We start from the raw sequence: 20,341 nt of genomic DNA, 5'->3' as shown, positions 1-20,341 counted from the left end.
AACTCATTCAATTAATTACAAAATCCAATTCATCATATCACAATCAAGTTCTCATTTCTCAGTGTTACACATTTAAAAATATCATGCAGTATATTTAAAAATTATAATGAAATAAAATCACAGATATGAATTCAGAAGGTTTATAAAGACTACTTATCCATTGGCTGATAAGGTTAAAAAGCGATAGAACCACTGATTTAGTGAAACATTGTGATTTAATGTACAAAATTAAGAGAATAAGTCTGATAATATAACAATCTCATGATTATTAAATTCTCCATCAATCCTATATAATAAAAGGGTAATATGCAAATTGACCCTAACAGCAGAACAACTGGAAACAACCAGTTGCTATGACGCACACTGACCACCAGGAAGCAGACGCTCAACGCAGGAGCTGCCCCCTGGTGGTCAATGTGCTCCCACAGGAGAAGCTCTGCTCAGCCACAAGCTGGGCTGATAGCTGCAAGCGCAGCGGCAGTGGTGGGAGCCTCTCCGGCATCCTCTGCAGCACTAAGGATGTCCGACTGCGGCTTGGGGAGCGGGCCTAAGCCGACAGGTGGACATCCCCAAGGGATCCCGGACTGCGAGAGGGCACAGGCCGGGCTGAGGGACTCCCCTAAGTGCACGAATTTTTGTGTACTGGGCCTCTAGTCTATACTAATAATAGCCTAGGTGGTCATCACGCCCTCACCCCATCACAAGGAGGCTGCATGCACAGGGCGGGGACTTGACACTGCATATGTGGCGCGGAAGCGGGGTGAGGCGCCTGCTCCATGAGGCAAGGCCTGGGGGTCCCACGGCTGCGTGCGCCTCAGAGGCGGGACCCCCGGCTCTGCCTATCTCTTTGGGGCAATCCACTGAGGAGCCCCGGATCTCGCGTGCCAGGTCACTAGTATATCTATAAAAGAACAGAGTTGTAAATTTTCACACTACATGAGGAAAACCAAATTTGGAATTATTTTTCCTTAAAATAATCTCATTTGAATTTCTAAAAATATCCAGTCAAAATGAATGCATTTCCCTTCTTAATTTTAGATAATGGGAGAGAATAGTATTTCTTTTCTATTTTAAAATTTAAATTTTATGCCTTGAAATAGATCTGAATTATATTTTAATTCAGGGATGAATTCATTTAGTTAAGTCTCCTTTCTCCCTTATTTTTAATCAGAATGAAGACTGTGAATGAAAAAATGTTCTTATGACATTACCTTCAGTTATCCAAGCTAGGGGCCCAGTGCACGAATTCGTGCATCTTAAAAGGAGCTGTGGGGCCGTGAGGCTACGGCAGGCACAGGGGTGGGTCTTGGCCCATCCTCTGTGCCGCAGTCCAGTCCCTCCCACTGTGGCCCCTGGTCCCCTGTCTGCCGGCAGCCCCGCTCCTGCCACTGCTGCTTCCATGCACTGGCCCCACTCGCACCCGCTGTCGACACGGAGCAACTGGGGCCGGCGCCAGCAGCAGGTGCAAGCAGGGCAGGAGCCGTAAGCGGGTGCAAGTGGCCAGCTGCTGCCCCGATCGCCCCTTAGGAGCAGGGGGAGGGGGAGAAGCCTTCAGGGATGATTAGGGCCGGCAGCCACCACTCGCACCCACTGATGGTGCTGAGTTATTGGGACCAGCGCCAGGCACTGGCAGCAGGTGCGAGCGGGACTGGCACTGACAGTGGGTGCGAGCAGTGGCTCCAGCTCTGGCAGTGGGTGTGAGTGGGGCTGGTGCCGGCAGCAGGTGCAAGTGCCAGGCGGGACCGCGGTGTGTGGGAGCAAAGAATTTTCAGTAACCACCAGAGGCTTGACCCGATAACAGCGACCAGCGCCCCGCCTTGGTCTGGCGCCCCTGCTCACCTGCTCCACCATCCTGCTGTGGCCAACGCCCACCATGTTCCACATATGCCCCCTGGTGGTCAGCGCACATCATAGCAACCGGTTGTTCTGCCGTTCGGTCTATTTGCATATTCGCTTTTATTCTATAGGATAGCTGATATTCAAGTTCACGGAGAAGTGACAATTGAGAAACATTTTTTTCATAATTAAATTCAGAATATCTTAGGTGAAAAAACTGTACAATAGAAATTACATTACATCTTACCTCTACAATAAAAGCTTTCCTCTCAGATTCACTTTCTATCTGTTTAATAGCAACATCTTTTGCTCTCCACTTAGCTTTGCAAACTACTCCAAAGGCTCCTCTTCCAACAACCTAAGTTAAAAAAGAAAACACACCATGAGAATCAGAAACAAGCAAATCCAGCCCAACATATAACACTAAAGCCAATCTGAAAGACTTATTAAAGTGAGGATACATTTACATATATGGCTATACAAGAGACGATACATTTAAAGCCAAAACAGCAAACAAAAAAAGATTCTTGAAGACAGGAAATAAAAGAGACAAGATGAGGAGAGAGAAAATGGCCTGAAAAAATAAAGAAACATAATCAATGTTTTAAGCTATCATATTTATGAAATTAAAAATAGCTTTGAATAATTCAGTAGCATTAGACAGGGAAGGGGAAAGGTTAAAATGTAGATAAAAGATTGGCCACTGTGAAGGACAGTCAAAATGTGGCATTATGTCTAAAATAAAATGTTTTGTCAAGAAAAAGAAACCCTGCTGATACATGCTAACACATCAATGAACTTAAAAAATAATACACTAAGTGAAAGAAGCCAGATGAGAGACCACATATTATACAATTCCATTTATATGAAACTAGAGGGCTGGTGCATGAAATTTGTGCACTCGGGGGCGGGGGGGACCTCAGCCCGGCCTGCGCCCTCTCGCAGTCCAGGAGCCCTTGGGGGATGTCTGACTGACAGCTTCAGCCTGTTCACTGGAAATCCTTCGCACTCCTGTGGAGGCAGGAGAGGCTCCCAGCACTGCTGCTGCACTTGCCAGCCATGAGCCCAGCTTCTGGCTGAGCAGCGCTCCTCTGTGGGAGCGCACTGACCACTAGGGGAAGTTCCTGCGTTGAGCGCTTGCCCCCTTGTGGTCAGTGCGCATCATAGCGACCGTTCAGTCGATTTGTATATTAGCCTTTTATCATATAGGATGTCCAACAAAGGCAAATCCACAGAGATACAAAGTAAATTAGTGGTTTGCCTGGGGCTGAGAGCAGAAATAGGGATTAACTGTAAATGAGGAGGAAGAATACTACCAAGGGGAAAAAAAAAGTTTGAAAACTGAATTATAGTAATGGCTGTACAACTCAGTAATTTGTACATATCACTGTAACACTTTAAATGCATGTATTTTGACATGTAAAATACATCATTAAAATTATTCCTTGAAAAATAAAATAAATATTGGTCATGTATTATATCATTATTGAAGTTAACTGATAGGTCCCTCATGGGTTCTTTGCTCTCTCAATCTAGTCTACTTTTATAAATGTTTGAGATTTGCCATAATATAAAAATAACAACTAAACAAAATAGAACCATCATTAGAGTCTATCATTGTAAAGAACCTTATTCAAGTGCCATTTACTGCGATCTTTCAACTTCCAATGGATCTATTTACTTTTCCTTAAGTGAAAAATCTACCTCCCTATATGGTTCTCATTTATTATGTACTTTCTATGTAGTAGGCAACTAAGTGCCTACTCACTTGCCCAAAGCTGTATGGTTAGTAAATAGCAATCTGGTTGATACCAGGCAATCTAACACCAGAATGTTAGGAATGCTAATTTGTACACATATATCTGTCTTATATCTCAGAAAGTAGCAGCTATATCTTCCCTTGGAGGAGGAATCTTCACTTGAGCCAAAATTACATGAACAAATTCCTGGACACAAAACTCTTCTATAACAAAGTTGACTGCTGCTAGGGTAATTATAGACATTTCTCATGTTGCTTAATATATAAAACCACCCAAATGGTTAACATTTATTGCTTACCATATGCCAGGTACCAGTCTATGTGCTTCATAAAATGACACATTTAATCCTCCTCCATTGTAAAGGTAAGTAAACCAAGTCACAAGTTTGCAAGTTGCCCAAGATCACATGGTCAGTAAGTATTCAGAGAAGCCAGGATTTAAAGCCTACAGTAGGTAATGACCAATTCACCATTCAGCTTCTGTGTGTCATTGGCTTATTTTGACTTTCCTTTTTTCCCTTCCTGGCCCAGGGTGCTCAGGTTCTTCCTGCTCTTTAGATTCTTGCTCTACTCCACACCTCTCATAAGAGAAAGGAACCAACATTAGTAATTTGCACTTATCATCCAGTTGCTTTAACATAAATGGACATTGGCTAAACCTGGCACCATCAGAATAATAGAAAGAGCACGTCTGGGCTCTAGAACCCAACACACTTGAGTTTGAACATTGGTTCTGTTTGCGTATTAGTTATGATGCTGGGCAAGTTAATGTTTTTGAGCTCCTGTTTTCTCAACAGTAAAAGAGAGATGCTTACATTTTCCTCAGTGAATATCTATAGGGTTCGCAAGTCAAAACCAGGCATTTCTTAAATACTACAAAAGAACAATAAGTGCTTGGAGTTGGGTATGAACCAGTGTTGCACTACTCATTTCTCTACAATTGATCATTATAAATAGCAAACAGGTCCTAAATCAAATTTAAACTTTATGGCAACACAGGCTAAGAAGGTATGGATGGAGACCCTCGTATCTATTTGATATTACTATGATATTATGATTATGCAGTAATATACTATATTCTTCAACCATGTACTTACAAATACATCAAAGCAACTAGTATTTAGTAGGTCTCCTCTTGATTCATTTTCCTATTCTCAGGAATGTCCACATAGGGATTCCAAACATTTTATTTGTGGATCATGCACTTGTAAAAACTGTGTTAGGTATGTATGACTAACTGTGATGCACAAGTGCCACCTAGTGCTGAGACGATGGCTGACTCTGAGCTTTCAACTTAAAACCATGGGAACACAATGCTTAAGAAAGCAATTTTTTGGAACACTCAAATACAAAATAAAAATAGTAGTGTAAAATGAGAGCCCATGGCCTCAAAAAGCCTTGACTCAAGTTAAGGCCATAAGCTATTTTATAAGTATGATGGAACAACAGATCTAAAAATGATAATAAAGTCCAAGATGCCCACTCAGGTTGTACATATAAACTGAATTACATGATAGAAAAAATAATTGCTGTAACTTCAAAGGAGTGAGGTTAGATGCAGAGAGTCAATATTAAAAGAATTTAAGTTTCGGCCTATCTAATAATTCTGATTACCAATTCCAATGTATGTGTGTGGGGGCAGTTTATCCACACCACCAAGCAATTCTCAGATACCAGTTGGGCATCTTAAAATTCAACTCAATTCGGACACTACCTGGAGAAAGCAAGAGATCTCACACATTACGGGCTCAATTCTACAAGACTCCCACCCCCCTGTGCTTTTGACCAACTACACTCTCCTTTGGTTCAATTAATCTGCTAAAGCAGCTATTTAGACAAATATTTTACTTACCAGATTACCAGTTTATTATCTATACTAATAATAGACAAATATGTAAATTGACCGTACCCCTGCAACACCCACAGCCAATCAGGAGTGAGTATGCAAATTAACCCAACAAAGATGGTGGGCCTGTGGGCAGCGCGCACGCGCCGAGCAACCAGGGGCGGGACAGGTTGCCTGCTGGCCGCTCCAGGCCTATGCACGCAGACGCTGAGTGGCCGGGGGCAGGGCAGGACACCCACAGTGTTGCTGTAGCGATGCGGCAGGTATTCCTGCCCCCCCCCCCCCCCCGCAGCTCCAGGTCTACACATGCAGGCGCCAAGCAGCCGAGGGAGGGGTGGGGCGCCCACTCGCCCACTGTCTAGCCAGGGCGACACAGCGGGCGTCCCCGGGACCCCACCCACTCCGAGCCTGTGGCCAGCGCGCGACGGTGCCGAGCAGCCAGGGTCCTGGGGACACCACTGGAGTGTCTGGTGGCTGGAGTTCCAAGTCCTTGTGGTTTCTGCAGCCTCTGGACCAGAAGCGGAAACCAAGAGTGTGGGGAGCACCAGGAATGCTGGTAATAGTAGTTCTGGTGGCAGATGCGTTGAGGGAATCTCCTAGACCAGTGGTCGGCAAACTCATTAGTCAACAGAGCCAAATATCAACAGTACAACGATTGAAATTTCTTTTGAGAGCCAAATTTTTTAAACTTAAACTTCTTCTAACACCACTTCTTCAAAATCCTTATGGTTCTCCTCACAAAATTCTGAGGTTTTGGGGAACTGTGAGCCTGGGACCCTGGAAAGACCAAATATATATAAAATTTTTATTTTGGTCATCTGAAAGACCAAATATATATTTCTTATAAATTACCATGTCGCAGTATCAAAAAATGACTTCATTTTTTAAAATGGCATAAATGTAGAGATATTAAGGGTGAAAATTAAACAATATATAAAGAATTGACCCCTGCCTTTATGGTATAAAAGTGAGATAGAGAAGAAATTAAAGACAAAACAACAAAACACTTTTTAAAACCCTAGCTGAAGAAAGCCAAAAATGAGAGTACGTGACAGCAGCTAAGAACAACCCTTCCCCTTCTGGAACAAGCTGAGGGATTAGAGGGCACAAAGGATTTATCCCCCTACTTTTCACTAAGAACCTCTGGAGGAAGGCAGCCTCATAGAATATGCTTTGCCAACATGGGAAGCTACAAATGAGTAAGAATGGCAAGGGAGCAAGACAGATGGAAGCCCTACTCAGGTTTGCTCAGCCCAACAGAACATGGAAATGACACAGAAAAAATCTTGCCTAGAGAAAAGCAAGGTAACTGAAAATTAAATAATCTTCAGACTGCAGGAAGGAGGCTGCTGTTGGGCACAGTGTTGGAACCTATATCAGAAGCTGTGGGATGGTAGACATATCTAAAGTTTGATGATCAGTAAAAGCCAAAGAGGAAGATCTAGTCAGCAAGCAGGGAGAATTGGGGTAAGGTCTCCTGCTTTCAAGAGGTGAAAGTGAGACTTATGCCAGGAACAATGAACCTCATTTGTTTACTCCTGAAACCAATATTTCTTCAATGCCTCTGGGATATCAGAAATATAGCAGTAAATATGACAATGTTCCTGATCTACATGGAATGTACTTTCAATTAAAGGACAAAGGAAAGAAGACAGTCAATAAACAAAGATGAATAAAAAAAACATCAGATTCTAAAAAATGCCATGTAGGAAAAAATAGGATGATGTGACAAAGACATTAGTGGAAATTTAGGGTAAGATAGTATGGGAGAGGCATCTGAGGAGGTTACTAACTTTATAATGAATGGCACAAGGAACCAACCAAAGGAGAAATAACTAATGTAAAGGCCCTAAGGGGGAAAACACCCTCATTCCCTATTGGACCACATTTGAACCCCATCTATATAGGCTAGGCACTCAAGACATAAAAGTAAACAAACAAATCAAAATCTTTGCTCTTACTGTTTATATTCTCATTAATGGAAACAAAGAAGAAGCAAGATGTAAGAAAAATATATAATTTTTAGAAAATTATAAGTGTGCTAAGAAAAGGAGTGTAATTTGTGTGTGCATACATGTACATGCACTCTCCCCACTCCAATTTTAAACATAGTAGTCCTGCAAGGCCTCATTGAGAAACAGGACATTTTATTAATGACCCAGAGAAATAGTGTTCAGTGTGGGCAGTGCATAGTTGGAGAAGGGAAGAGTGAAGCAAAAGGCTGGAGAGCTGAGCAGAGTCTAGATCCTGAACGATTCTCTGCACCATAATAAGGACTCTGAATTTCAGTCTAAGAGCAATGGGAAGCAATTGGAGGGACTTGAGAAAAGATGTAATATGATTTCACATTAAAAAAAATTCATTCTAGCTCTTATGTGAAGGATAGATTGGAGGGAAGCTAGAATATACAGAGAGATCACGTAGGAGGGCTACTACAGCAGCACAAGGAAGAGAGGGTAGCTGTGAGGACAAGGTTGGTGGTAGTGCAGAAAAATGGGCAGATCTGGGTTATATTTTACAGCTAAAGTCAAAAGAGCTTGCTGATTGGATGTAGGCAAAATGGGTGGAGAGGGAGACGTAGACTAGGCAACAGTTCATAAAGGATAAAAAACAATTGGGCAAGCATATTTTTAAAAAATAACACAGAGTTCTATTTCAGTCATACAAAGTTTCAGATGCCTACTAGATATCTGGGTGGAAATACCAAGAAATATAGTGGAAACATGAGTCAAGAAGTCAGGAAGGAGATAAGAACGTGGGACAGTCATCAGCATTTAGTTGGTATTTCTAGTCAATCAATTGGGTGAGATCTCAAAAAAAATAATATATAAATACTGGGGTCCCAAAAGTGAGCTTTGAAGCACTTCAAACACAGAGAAAGAACCTGCAAAAACTGAGATGGAACAGTCAATAAGGAGACAGGCAAACCAGAGGAGTGTCACAAGAAGCCTAGAGAAGCGTTTCAAGAAGCAGATATAAAAACAGCAAAAGCAATAAACCAATGGCTCTCAAAGGATGGATGGTCTCTGGTTCAGAAGCATCAACATCACCTGGAAATTTGTGAGAAATATAAATTATCAGGTTCCAAATCCAAATTACTTAGTCCAAGGGTTGGACCCAGCAATCTGTGTTTAAACAAGCCCTTCAGATGATTCTAATATTTGAGAACCACTGCATTAGGTTTTATTAAAAACAAAATTAACACTGAGACAGGATACTTCAGTGCAAGCCATCACATAGACCAGAGAGTCCGCCCCTGCTGCTGATATTATTTATGGAAATTTTCCAGAGCACTGAGATTCCATCTTGGGCATAAGAAAGAAGGAGAATTCTTGTGAGCAAACCAATGTTTTTCTTGCCACATAGAAAAAAGTGGCATTGACAGCAAACTGACACACTGGCAACTGAGATAAATAATGAAAAACCTAAATTTAAACTACAAAACTCTGAATTTAAACTATAAAACTTTACCAAAATTCTAATTCAAGTTCACAAATCAAATATGCTTTTTGGATTGCATTCATATACGAGTAACACAAGTTTCTTTGATACATTATCATAACAATTATTTTGAATGCCAACTTTCTCCAAGGATCAATTTTCACCAAGAATGTAAAAAAGGGTGTACATCCAAATTATAAGTATTTCCCCCAATCATAGACATCTATCTAAAATGGTGAACTTAGAAATAATATTTCAGATATTTTCACAATCGCTCATCTGTAAAAATAAAAGAACAGAGGAATGAAAAGAAGGCTTTGGTTTTAAAGAAGTCAATTTAGAAATATTCCCTTCTAAAATTATGAATGTTTTCTAAATTAAAATGTTCTTAGATCAATATATTTTTTTGTACGATATACATCTCCACCACCCACGGTTTAGTCTCCTCTTGATTAGGGGTCCACAACTTTAGTCTCATGTAGTAAGGCAGACTTAAATTTAATTTCTTAATAAAAAATGTAACAGAAAAATAAGAGAGATGGTACGTAGGATATTTCCAGGCAAATAGCATTAAAAAGCACAATAAAAAGCAGAATTTGGTGTGTATGTGTGTGTATAAAGAAAGCAACTCCTTAAAAACTAATTTCCTTAGGATGGAAGACTACTCCATTCCTTCATCCAAGTCAGTTTATTAAAAAGAAAAATATCTAAACAAAACTAAATAGAAAAGGATGTATGCCCTTGTGCTTTGAATTTACTATGAAATAATTCTTCTTAACTGTCCCCAATTCATGTTATTTTTAGTTCAGTGACTATAGCTGTCAGTTTGGTTTGGCCTGTTCTATGGACTATGTGAATGGACCCTGGCTATGCTGCCACTACACTAGCTAGAAATCTGGAACGTGATAGAACAAGCATAGATTTTCCATTTATTAATTAGAACTTGGAGCTTCCAACTATTTCAGAACTTCAAAATCTATTAATTAACTGTGGCGGAGTACAACTGCCATGGGCTGACAAGACAGACTTGATATCACAAAAGATGATTCAAACTTTTTTCGAGAAATTTTTATGCAGTCTTTAAAGCTTGCCATAAGACATCTGACCCATTTAATAGGCCTTTCTTTCAAATAATATACTTGTATCATCTTTTAAACTATACATGCACAACATAAAAGTTATCGTTGGCCTACCTCTTCAATGTGATCACATTCCAGATCTACTGAAACCAAGGATCACTAAGTTTCACACAGAAGAGTTTTTTAATAATTTTGGATATCCATAATAAATACTGACTAACAAACCTATGGACTCAGTTTTTTTCAGGCTACTATTAAACTAGGTTTTTCTCTATTATCAGTTGCCCTTATATTAATAACCTAAAACTACAAAGTATAAATCACTTCCAAAGTTCTTCACATGTTTCTCTTTATAATAAAGCCTTTGCATGTCTCTATAATGAAGCTTAAGAACATATATATGGTGCAATGATTATATGTGCCTTGCTCATCCTATATAATAAAAGGCTAATATGCAAATTGACCAAACAGTGGAACAACCGATCACTATGATGCACGCTGACCACCAGGGGGCAGATGCTCAATGCAAGAGCTGCCTCCTGGTGGTCAGTGCACTCCCACAGGGGGAGCGCCGCTCAGCCAGAAGCCAGGCTCACGGCTGGTGAGTGTAGCAGCAGTGGCAAGAGCCTCTCTCGCCTCCACATCAGTCAGACATCCCCCGAGGGCTCCTGGACTGTGAGAGGGTGCAGGCTGGGCTGAGGGACCCCCCACCCCCTGAGTGCACAAATTTCGTGCACCGGGCCTCTAGTCTATATATATAAAAGGCTAATATGCTATGTGTCCCTCTGACAATCCGACCGGTCGCTAATGCACACTGACCACCAGGGGGCAGACACTCAACTCAGGAGCTGCCATAACGTGCACTAGCCATTTACAAAGAAACAGCACCACGGACCTGGTACCAACAAAGCAACACTCAGCTTCCCCCAAGTGGGACACAGGCCCCGCCACCACCCTGGAGCGACAACCCACCAAATTGCAGCCAGTGCCGCCGAGACCCCATGGCGAAAAATGCGACCCACAGCCCAGCCTAGCCCGGAAACGGTCGCTTTGGGTGCTGGGTAATGATGTCATGTAGCAATGCCTGGCTTCCTCTCCCTAGCAACTAGCCTCCTTGCAGTTTCTTCAACCCAGGAACATGACTTGTTTTATAGCCAGGTGCAAACATTTTACACTTTAACCAAATGTCTGTGAAGCATTTTCCCATGCCTCATCTCATTTGATCCTCATAGAAGTCCTAGAGTAGGTAGATAGGAGACTCGGTAGAATTCAATTTTCTTTTCATTAACCAGAAAATGGAGCTTTAGAAAGTTTAGAAACTTGACCCAACTGAAAAGAAGAAATGGTGGACCTTGAAAATGACTTCAGGTTTTCTCACTGTGCAGAATATAGTCAAACACTGCTGCAGTTAAATATTTTACCCTTTGTTCTCCCTGAGTGATCTACAATAATAATCTGCTTTGTGTTGATATTTACTGCTGTGTTGCTGACAATTACCTGAAATAGAAGTTGGGGTGCTTCACTGGGCTAGAAAAAGTTTAGCTAATTAAGCAAGTTTATTCTATATATAAAAGGCTAAGTTGACTCACGCATGCCCGATACATATAAAGCGCTCGCTGGCGCAATCGCACACATGTGTTTTGATCTGTCATTGTCGATCGTGAATTTGGTTGACACTTATAGAGAAATAGCGATATTAAAATATTTCTTCTAATTAATTTCCTTTCAATGTGCACGAATCTGTGCACCAGGCCACTAGTATGCTATAATTGAGGTCAACACTGTCTTCCTTTTAAAAAGCAACTACACCACATATGGTCTATTTAGCATTTTATTAAAGGCACCAATACCTGGCTTATTCACAGCACCTGACCCCTAACAAACAAAAAGTATTTGTTAGGCATAATGGAGTGTTATGGAATCTACATTTGCAAAAAGAATCAAATTTCATTTCTAGTATAAATGCTGCCTTAGACAAATCACTAACTAATCTTAACCACTGGTTTTATCACAGATAACAGAACCAATGGTCACTAAATGTTCATGGGTATGCTGTAATAACTTCATTTACTCTTTTAACTAACATTTATAGAAAATCTTCTAGGTGCTAGGCACTGGAATTACAGGTATGAATAAGGCACCTTACATTTTGCTGGGGGATACACAATTTTGGTTACTGGTAAGCACCCTAAGGATAAATAGAAGTGACAAAGATCTAGGTTGCTCAGAAAAGCTTTTTAAGAAAGTAACATTTGAGGTGGGACTTGAATGGTGAGAAGGAGCCAGCCCTGAATTTCCGGGGGAAGAGCATTCATTTCAGGCAGAGAAACAACTGCAAAAAAATTCGTCTTACTGCTTTTCTCAATCATCAATGCTTATTTTATTTAAAATCTAGTTTTAAACTCTTTTCCACTCAATGAAGCCTTGTGTGGTTAAACTTACTTTCGAATTATAGCTTAAGTGCTCAATTTATGTTATATTCATAGTTTAAAATTTGTGGTCCTAAAAATGTAATTATTAACTTTTCTGTGTTTATTCTTGTCTCACAAGTCACAATTTCAAAGGAGAGAATCCTAAGATTCTTCTATTCATTTTTCTCAGTACCTTAGCAGTACTGTGCAGGGAGGAGAACGTTCATTAAGTGCTCAGGACCAATTACTATAAAGGAAATCAGTATTTGTTTCCTCATTCAAAAAATAAGGTTTGGTTATAAAGTACTTTAGAAAGAACTAAAGAAACATCCAGTGGTAAGAGCAACTGACTCAGGAAATCTCAAATTCAATTCCTAACTCTACCATTTTAGGCGTAAGGCTCTAACAAATCAAACTCAATGATCACTTGTCAGTATCTGTAAAATGGGGATATCACTTGCCCTGTCTAATTTGGATTAGTTGGCCCAACTACATTCCATGGGAGATCATGAGCACTGTCCTTAAAGCATAAATACTGGAAACAATAAATGTGTTTTCATTTTAGAATGTAAAGAGATCTTAAATGATCTTGTCCAATCCCTCATTTCATGTTAGAAATCAGAGGCCCAGAAGATGTTAAAATTTACTGAATTACATTATGGCAGAATCAGTATAGCTTCTAAATTTTTTAAATACCCAGCTCAGTACACTTGTCACCATACCACACTGCCTTTTAGCCACTTCTTGCAAGCTAGTTTCTAAAGTAGATACCTCACAATTTGTTTTCTACACTTAGATCCAGATGGTAAAAACTATATTACTTTAAAAAAAAAAAAAAAGTACCTATGTAAATTTCTAAGGCTAAAACCTTACATAATTTGATATCAGAATTGAATTTAGGAAATGCCACACTGATATTACTGAGTCATAGTATCAGGAACATGTACACCTATTAAATGATTGCATATTTATTTGACTTGTAGTTGGAATGTTTTTCTAACAGTTTCTAATTGAATCAATATAATTCTGATTCAATTACATTGTTATGTGAGAAATACAGATTATGATTTCTTTTATTTATAGGCAATTTAGGTGTACATATAAAATACTTTTTGTTTCTGGTCATCTTTCTGTGTTCTCTTATTCATGATTTTAACTTGGAAGCAGAATCGAAGTTAAGAAATAGTTACTGAGAACCCATGGTACACCTTGGATCACATAACACTGTTTCAATGTGTGCATATGAAGAATATATGATGGAAATTATGTAATGGCTTCAACATCAGAAAGGCTGAAAGTCAACCTTAAAATGCAAATAAACTGGATATTTAAAAGAACTATAAAACTAAATGACTGCTTAGTATTAGAAATTTTCATTTTAAAACAAAAATCTAGATCTCAGGAATGTCCTAAATATACCAAAGAAAGGTTGAACCATTATCTAAACTCAAAGAAGGGTCTTTGGAAACATAAAAACCTAATCAGAAGTTAAATGGCATTGGGGGAAGCGCAGAAAAATGTCTCCTTAGTAACTTTCATTCCTCTAAGAAGCAAGAATGTAAAATGCTTTAGAAAGTAGTGTGCAAAAACTAAAGTTGTAAGGATCAAATGATGTAAGTCTGTGAAAGCATTTGGTTGACCATGAAGTACAAGTTATTATTATATAACAATTTGTAGTCTACAAGTATGACAGTTCACCAGAGTAGACGTAAATGTTTATTTAAAAACTGCAATTCTTTTATACTGACTCACTGAATTTTTATTCTTAAAAAAGAAAGAATGTTAGCCATGAAAGCTGGATCAACTTTCTGAAAAAGGAATTTATCAGTGTCAATAGAAAAAACCCCCCACAAAAAACACATACACATGAAAAAAATACCCCCCCTCCTTTTCAAAATACAGGTCCTTTTTTAGCCATGTGACCTTAAAACAGGTCACTTCCTCTCTGGAACTCAGTCTCCTAGTAATATGTGTCAGACACTGTGTTTGGTGTTTTGCATACTGCCTAGTAGGATCTGTTATACAAATAAATGAAATAGAAATTACCACTATTTTATAGTTAGAAAACTAAAGCTCAAAGGGGATAGGAAACTTGCTCTGAACCACACAGCTATTAAGTGGTATGGCTGATATATTGGACCTTCCTCTAACTCCAAAGGCCTTTATCATCCCACTTATACTACCTTGTAAAAAAAGGTTGTTCTCAGTGATCTCTAAGGTTACTTTTTGAAATAAAAAATATGATTAATACATTATTTTCCCAAAACATGCATAGAAAAACACTTATTTGTTAAATGATAATTATCTCACTACTTCTAGTGTTCCACTACTTAAAAATAATTTTGGACTTTGAAAGTAGTGATAACTGAGAATCTATAATATAGGACATACAGGGTTCTTCATGGCATATGTAATGCAAAGTACTTAATAATTTTAAAAATAATGCACAAATAATATTTGATAGTATTTTCAACCAAAGTTTAACACTTTACAAAGTGAGTCTTTAAAATATATACAGTTTTTACTTTTCTAAATGTTATGGTCCTTAGAACCAATCTACTCCTCTGTGAATTTGAAAAGAAGCAATGTACTAAAGACATGTTATTACCTTGCTCTAAACTTAAATTACGACAGCATAGAGAATGGATTCGGATTTTCTAACAGAGATTTCTGATCTGATGTTATATTCTAGTTGTCACGGAAATGATTAGTTATCTCTTCAGAATATGCTACTTGGAATAGCTTTTCATCGTAACCAGCCTACATTACTAATGTTGAAATTCATCTAAATTAGTCCAATTGAAGGCAGAACATTTAATATTCTGACTACTGCTCTAAGGAATCGGCGAAAGAAACCATTCCACACTCGGGGAAACACTTTGTTATACATGAAGATGCATTAATTGATCAAGAATTTACCGAGCACCCATTACGTGCCAGGCAGAGCAAGATGAACAATCCTCGGCCCTGAAGAGCGCCGCGTCTTAGTGAAATGACACTCCAGAACGGCCACGGTCTTGGATGCATTTACTACTTGCAGATGAACTGTCTCACCAGTTCATCTTCCCCTTTGAGATGACTCAAATCCGGGCACCTGAGTACCAAATCCAACTCAAGAATGCCTAAGTAAGGCAAAGAGAGAACTACCTCGGAGCAGCTGTACGCCTCGAGTTCCCTCTACACGGGGTCTCTGTGGGGTGATGAGGACTCCCGGGCGAACCCCGCGGGGCCCCGCAAATCAGAGGGACAGAGAGGCGCCCTAAGAGTCGGGGCTAGGCAGAGGCGGGACCGGCCGGGGCCCGCACCTCCTAGCCGGGCCTCGCTCACCTCTTCCACCTCGATCTCTTTATAGTCGATTTCTTCAAAGTTGAGAACTTGAGAGGGGGCTTCGATCATGTCACTGGCCGAAGACGAGGAGGAGGAGGAAGCTGCAGAGGCTGTAGACATGTTCTCTCGCGGAGCCCGGGGGGTCCGGGGAGGCTGCCGCCCGGACACTCCGGGGGAGACCCGCGCCCACCCGCCTCCGGACCGGCCTTCAGCCTGGAGCCACGGCGACCCGTGGAAGGGACAGGGGCAGCGGCCACAGCCGAGTCCCCGCTCCGGCTCCTCTGCGCTTTCCGCCGCCGAGCCCCGCCCACTAGACTTCCGGTTCCGGCTTGAAGTCGGAAACGGGAGGAGGGACGAGAGCTGAGGGAGGGAAGAATGTTGTAACTGAGACAAAGAAAGGAAGAACAGTTTTGAGGGTGTGGTGGGGGAGGGTAAGAGGCTAACTTGGATCTGTAGAACCAACTTCGCGAGATCTTTGTTAAAGTGCCTCAGCAACAGTTGATACCGCGAGAGCTAACGCTCTGACGTACTTAAAATGCGCGAACGGAAGTGGGGCAGAGCAAGACGGAACGTCGGTGCGGTTGGCCTTGTAGGAACCAGCGGGAAAGTTGAAAGCTCTGGTTTCAACTCTGATTCTTGAAGTATGTTATGGACCCGCTCCCGTTTTTTCAGAGACCTGCAGGCAGCCGCGGTAGTGTTGAACTGTTTTTGTGACGAAACTTACTATCTAGTTGTACTCCTAAACCAAGCTGAACTATTTTTTAAAGAATTCTTGGAAAATGTGTTTCCCTCAATATATAGGGAAGAAAGCAGTTACTACTGTTACTTTGAGCCAGCCCGTGACTCTATGAGAGATTCTAAAGCAAATAATACAGAGCAAGCCAGCGCGTGTAACCTGAATAACAATACGTAGACTAAGTGCTCAGAAACAGAAGTTAATATTAGACAAAGTAGGTATTTATACTTTGATATAATTTGTTGTGTTTATCTGAAGTTGTGGGTTGCATTAATAGTACACATAGAGTGTGGAGCACCATGCATTTATAATTAACCATTAGCAATAGCCTTGAAAAAAAATTTTTTTGCCATTTTCGGGACATGAGAAAATAGACTCAAAGATTAAAATGTTAAACAAAAATTGACTTCCACAGTGAAGTGTATTTTTAAGTAAGGTTTCATTGAGCCTGAATGCTAGCCAAAAAGAAGACCAGTCTTGGGACATGGAGTCTAAATCAGAAGAAGTATGGTTAGGTAGAAAAGACAGTATGTGTAGCATGTAGAGTTTTGCAAGCATTTTTGTACACCAAAAATTTACATTAGCTATAAGCAGAGGGGTGAGAGGAGGTGAAGTGAGGCCAGCTCTAGGTCCACATAAAGAAATACCTGTTCCTGAATATTGGCTGTGGGCAGCATTCTGGAAAGCCCAGGTGTAAACAGCAAGCAGAGGCTCCTGGAGTTAAATGATGCCTGACTAAAATAATCTATGGAAATAGCCACCTGCATAATAATCCAAAACTCCCAACAGGCAATAAAGGAACATGAGCAGCAGCCATAACAAACCAACAGTTCTGTCTCGCTCTTCAAGGGCTGTGATTTAGAACATCTCAATTTCTCCTTGTCAAAACAATTATGGTCCTCACAAGCTAGTAGAACCTAGGTCAATGTATCTCCAAGGCGTATAGTAGGGCCTGTGTTGTGCTATCAATAGAATTTTCAGTTTTAAACTAGCTGTTATTCTTTAGTTAGTTAGTTTGACTTGAAGCCTAATGAGAAAATTGGAGTTAGAGATGAAGGTTTAAGGACCAAGGATGTCAAATTCTCTCAGTAGGAGATTGATGTCTCTCTCCCTCTCTCTCTAAAAATCAATAAAAACATATCCTCAGGTGAAGATTAAAAAAGAAAAAGAAGTTATGAATTCCTGGAAAATACTGTTGTTTTTTATTCATAGTTCTAGAAACACTTGATGAGAGCTTGGTGAATGGATAAAAGAGTGAAAGAATACTGTCTTCTCACGATACTCTTTGGATGATTTTACTCAGGGTTTTGACTATCTATAACATTGTTATGATGACTCTCAATCTCTCCCAGGGCTCAGGTTTTTTTCCAGAATTCTGAACCCATTGGACATCTTTATTGAGATGTAACACATTTCAAGATTCTAAAAGCAAATTTAAAAGTTGTCACATACCAGATACTTGTTCTGTGTGCATTTTCTGTCTCCATGAAGGATCCCATCATCTACTCAGTTGTCCAAGTGAGAAATCAGCTTTATTTCTACATGTAAAATGATGCTTAATGCACTAATAAAACCAATTTGAAGCAGGTTAAGTCAATGGGATAAGCATTTTTACTTGTAGTTATTCTATACGAATTCCCAAGCTAGAATGATCACCTTTTAACCTTGTGCTCTCACTCTGCAGGTCATACCTGATTTAACACCTTGATTTTAATACAGTGGATGCTACCAAATGAGAACTCAAGAAATATTTGTTACATGTTCTGGATGAATGAATAGCTTTTGCCAGTCCTCCCTTTCCTTGGAGTGCAAGAGGTGTTTTCTATACCTTTGGTTTAGGACTAGAATTCTGCTGACAAGGGACTAATCACTAGCAGGGGTCCTCAAACTACGGCCCGCGGGCCACATGCGGCCCGACGAGGACATTTATCCGGCCCGCCGGGTGCTGCTGCCTGTCCTGCTTAGCAGCCGACTCTTCCCGGGCCCGCACTGCGCATAGGAATTTGTTCATAGTTTTTTTTTTTAAACTATAGTCCGGCCCTCCAACGGTCTGAGGGACAGTGAACTGGCCCCTTGTTTAAAAAGTTTGAGGATCCCTGCATAGCCATGAAGCTGTTTTTCTGCTGTTCTGCCTGTAAACCCCCTCCCACACCCCCAACATTTTGTTATGAAGAATATCAAACATACAGAAAAATTTACAGTGAAGACATATATTTACTACTAAGATTCTACCATTAATATTTTATTTTGCTTGATTTATCACATCTGTCCATCAGTACATACATACATACATGAATCTATCTTTTTAAAAATATATATATTTATTGATTTCAGAAAGGAAGGGAGAGAGATAGAAACATCTATGATGAGAATCATTGATTGGCTGCCTCCTGTACAACCCCTACTGGGGATTGAGCCCGAAAACAAGGAATGTGCTCTGACTAGAAATGAACCGTGACCCTTGTGACCTTCTGGTTCATAGGTCGATGCTCAACCACTGAGCCACACCGGCCAGGCTCTGTGTTTTTTTTGTTGTTGGATGCATTTTAAAGTGAATTTCCTACATGATTTTGAACATCTACCCCAATATTTCTGCTTCTGTGTCTTATCCACTGATTTTGACTTCTGATATTCATATTAGTCTAAAATCAATTCATGTCTATTTGCTTGCAGACCATCTTGTCTTTTTTGGGGGGGAAGGGGGGGATGTCTGCCTGACACCTTTTCACTAGCTTCTGATAAAGTCCCAGCAGTGTTTATATCTCTGGATTCAGTCATCCCCAAGGTCCAATCTACCTCTCCCATTCTGTGACTTGATTATGTGAACTGGTAAATTTCATTTAAGGTAATTCAAGTTGTATTTTTGTCACTTGTGATCAGAATCCTAAGTACAGTTGACCCTTGAACAACAGGGGCTTGAAGTGGTGGGTTCTCTTATATGCAGATTTGTAGGTGTTGTTTTATTTTGTTATTGTTAATCCTCACCCGAGGATATTTTCCATTGATTTTTAGAGAGAGACAGAGAGAAAGAAACATGGATGTGAGAGAGACACATTGATTGGTTGTCTCCCACATGAGCCCTGACCAGGGTTGGGATCGAGCCTGCAACCGAGGTACATGCCCTGGACTGGAATTGAACCTGGAAATTGTCAGTCCATGGGCCGATGTTCTATCCACTGAGCCAAACCGGCTAGGGCAGTGGTCAGCAAACTGCGGCTAGCAAGCCACATGCGGCTCTTTGGCCCCTTGAGTGTGGCTCTTCCACAAAATACCATGGCCTGGGCAAGTCTATTTTGAAGAAGTGGCATTAGAAGTTTAGGTTTAAAAAATTTGGCTCTCAAAAGAAATTTCAGTCGTTGTACTGTTGATATTTGGCTCTGTTGACTAATGTGTTTGCCGACCACTGGGCTAGGGCTGTGGGTGTCTTTTTTTTCCCCCAATAAATATCTGTGTTGTTTCTAATCTGTGGGTAGGAGTCTGCAAATGTGGAGGACCAACTGTATGCATAGATCTTCACTATTTTATATCGGGTATTTGAGCATCCATAGATTTTGGTATTTGTGAGGGGTCCTGGAACAAATTCCCCTTGGATACCAAGGGTAGTTAAGTTTTGGGGGAGTCAGAAGTTACACATGGATTTTCAAATGTATGAGGGGGATCAATGTCCTTAACCCCTGTGTTGTTCAAGGGTCAATACAGAGAAATGAGGGAGAGGAGCTGAATCCATCTTAGTTAACCTCAATTTTTTTACCGCCACCCACTCCGGTTCCTCATTCACCATCAGGCGATTGGAACCTGACGGCCGGGGTAAGGGACTGAGAGGTCGGCCATTCCCGCCCACTCACCAACTCCACCCCCACGGCGGGTTGCCTCATAGTGACTGGTCAAGTGGGCGTTCTGGTCATT

The 20,341-nt window shown here is 40.6% G+C and overlaps 1 protein-coding gene across 3 annotated transcripts in view; it reads right to left on the bottom strand.

Moving 5' to 3' along the window:
- MAP3K7 (mitogen-activated protein kinase kinase kinase 7) overlaps positions 1-16,010 on the bottom strand; it is a 66,467-nt gene extending 50,457 nt beyond the window's left edge. For all 3 annotated transcript variants that reach the window (XM_080666454.1, XM_080666453.1, XM_080666455.1), the window contains exons 1-2: positions 15,700-16,010; positions 2,084-2,194 (exon numbers count right to left, since the gene is read on the bottom strand). In XM_080666454.1, coding sequence (XP_080522580.1) covers positions 2,084-2,194; positions 15,700-15,819 — 231 coding nt within the window. In that variant the 5' untranslated portion in view covers positions 15,820-16,010. The remainder of the gene's footprint in view (positions 1-2,083; positions 2,195-15,699) is intronic.
- Positions 16,011-20,341: the final 4,331 nt, after the last annotated feature.

This window comes from Plecotus auritus (assembly GCF_963455305.1).
Source record: "Plecotus auritus genome assembly, chromosome: 4".
In the NCBI taxonomy this organism is placed as follows: Eukaryota; Metazoa; Chordata; class Mammalia; order Chiroptera; family Vespertilionidae; genus Plecotus; species Plecotus auritus.
This window is presented reverse-complemented; position numbering and strand designations above follow the sequence as displayed.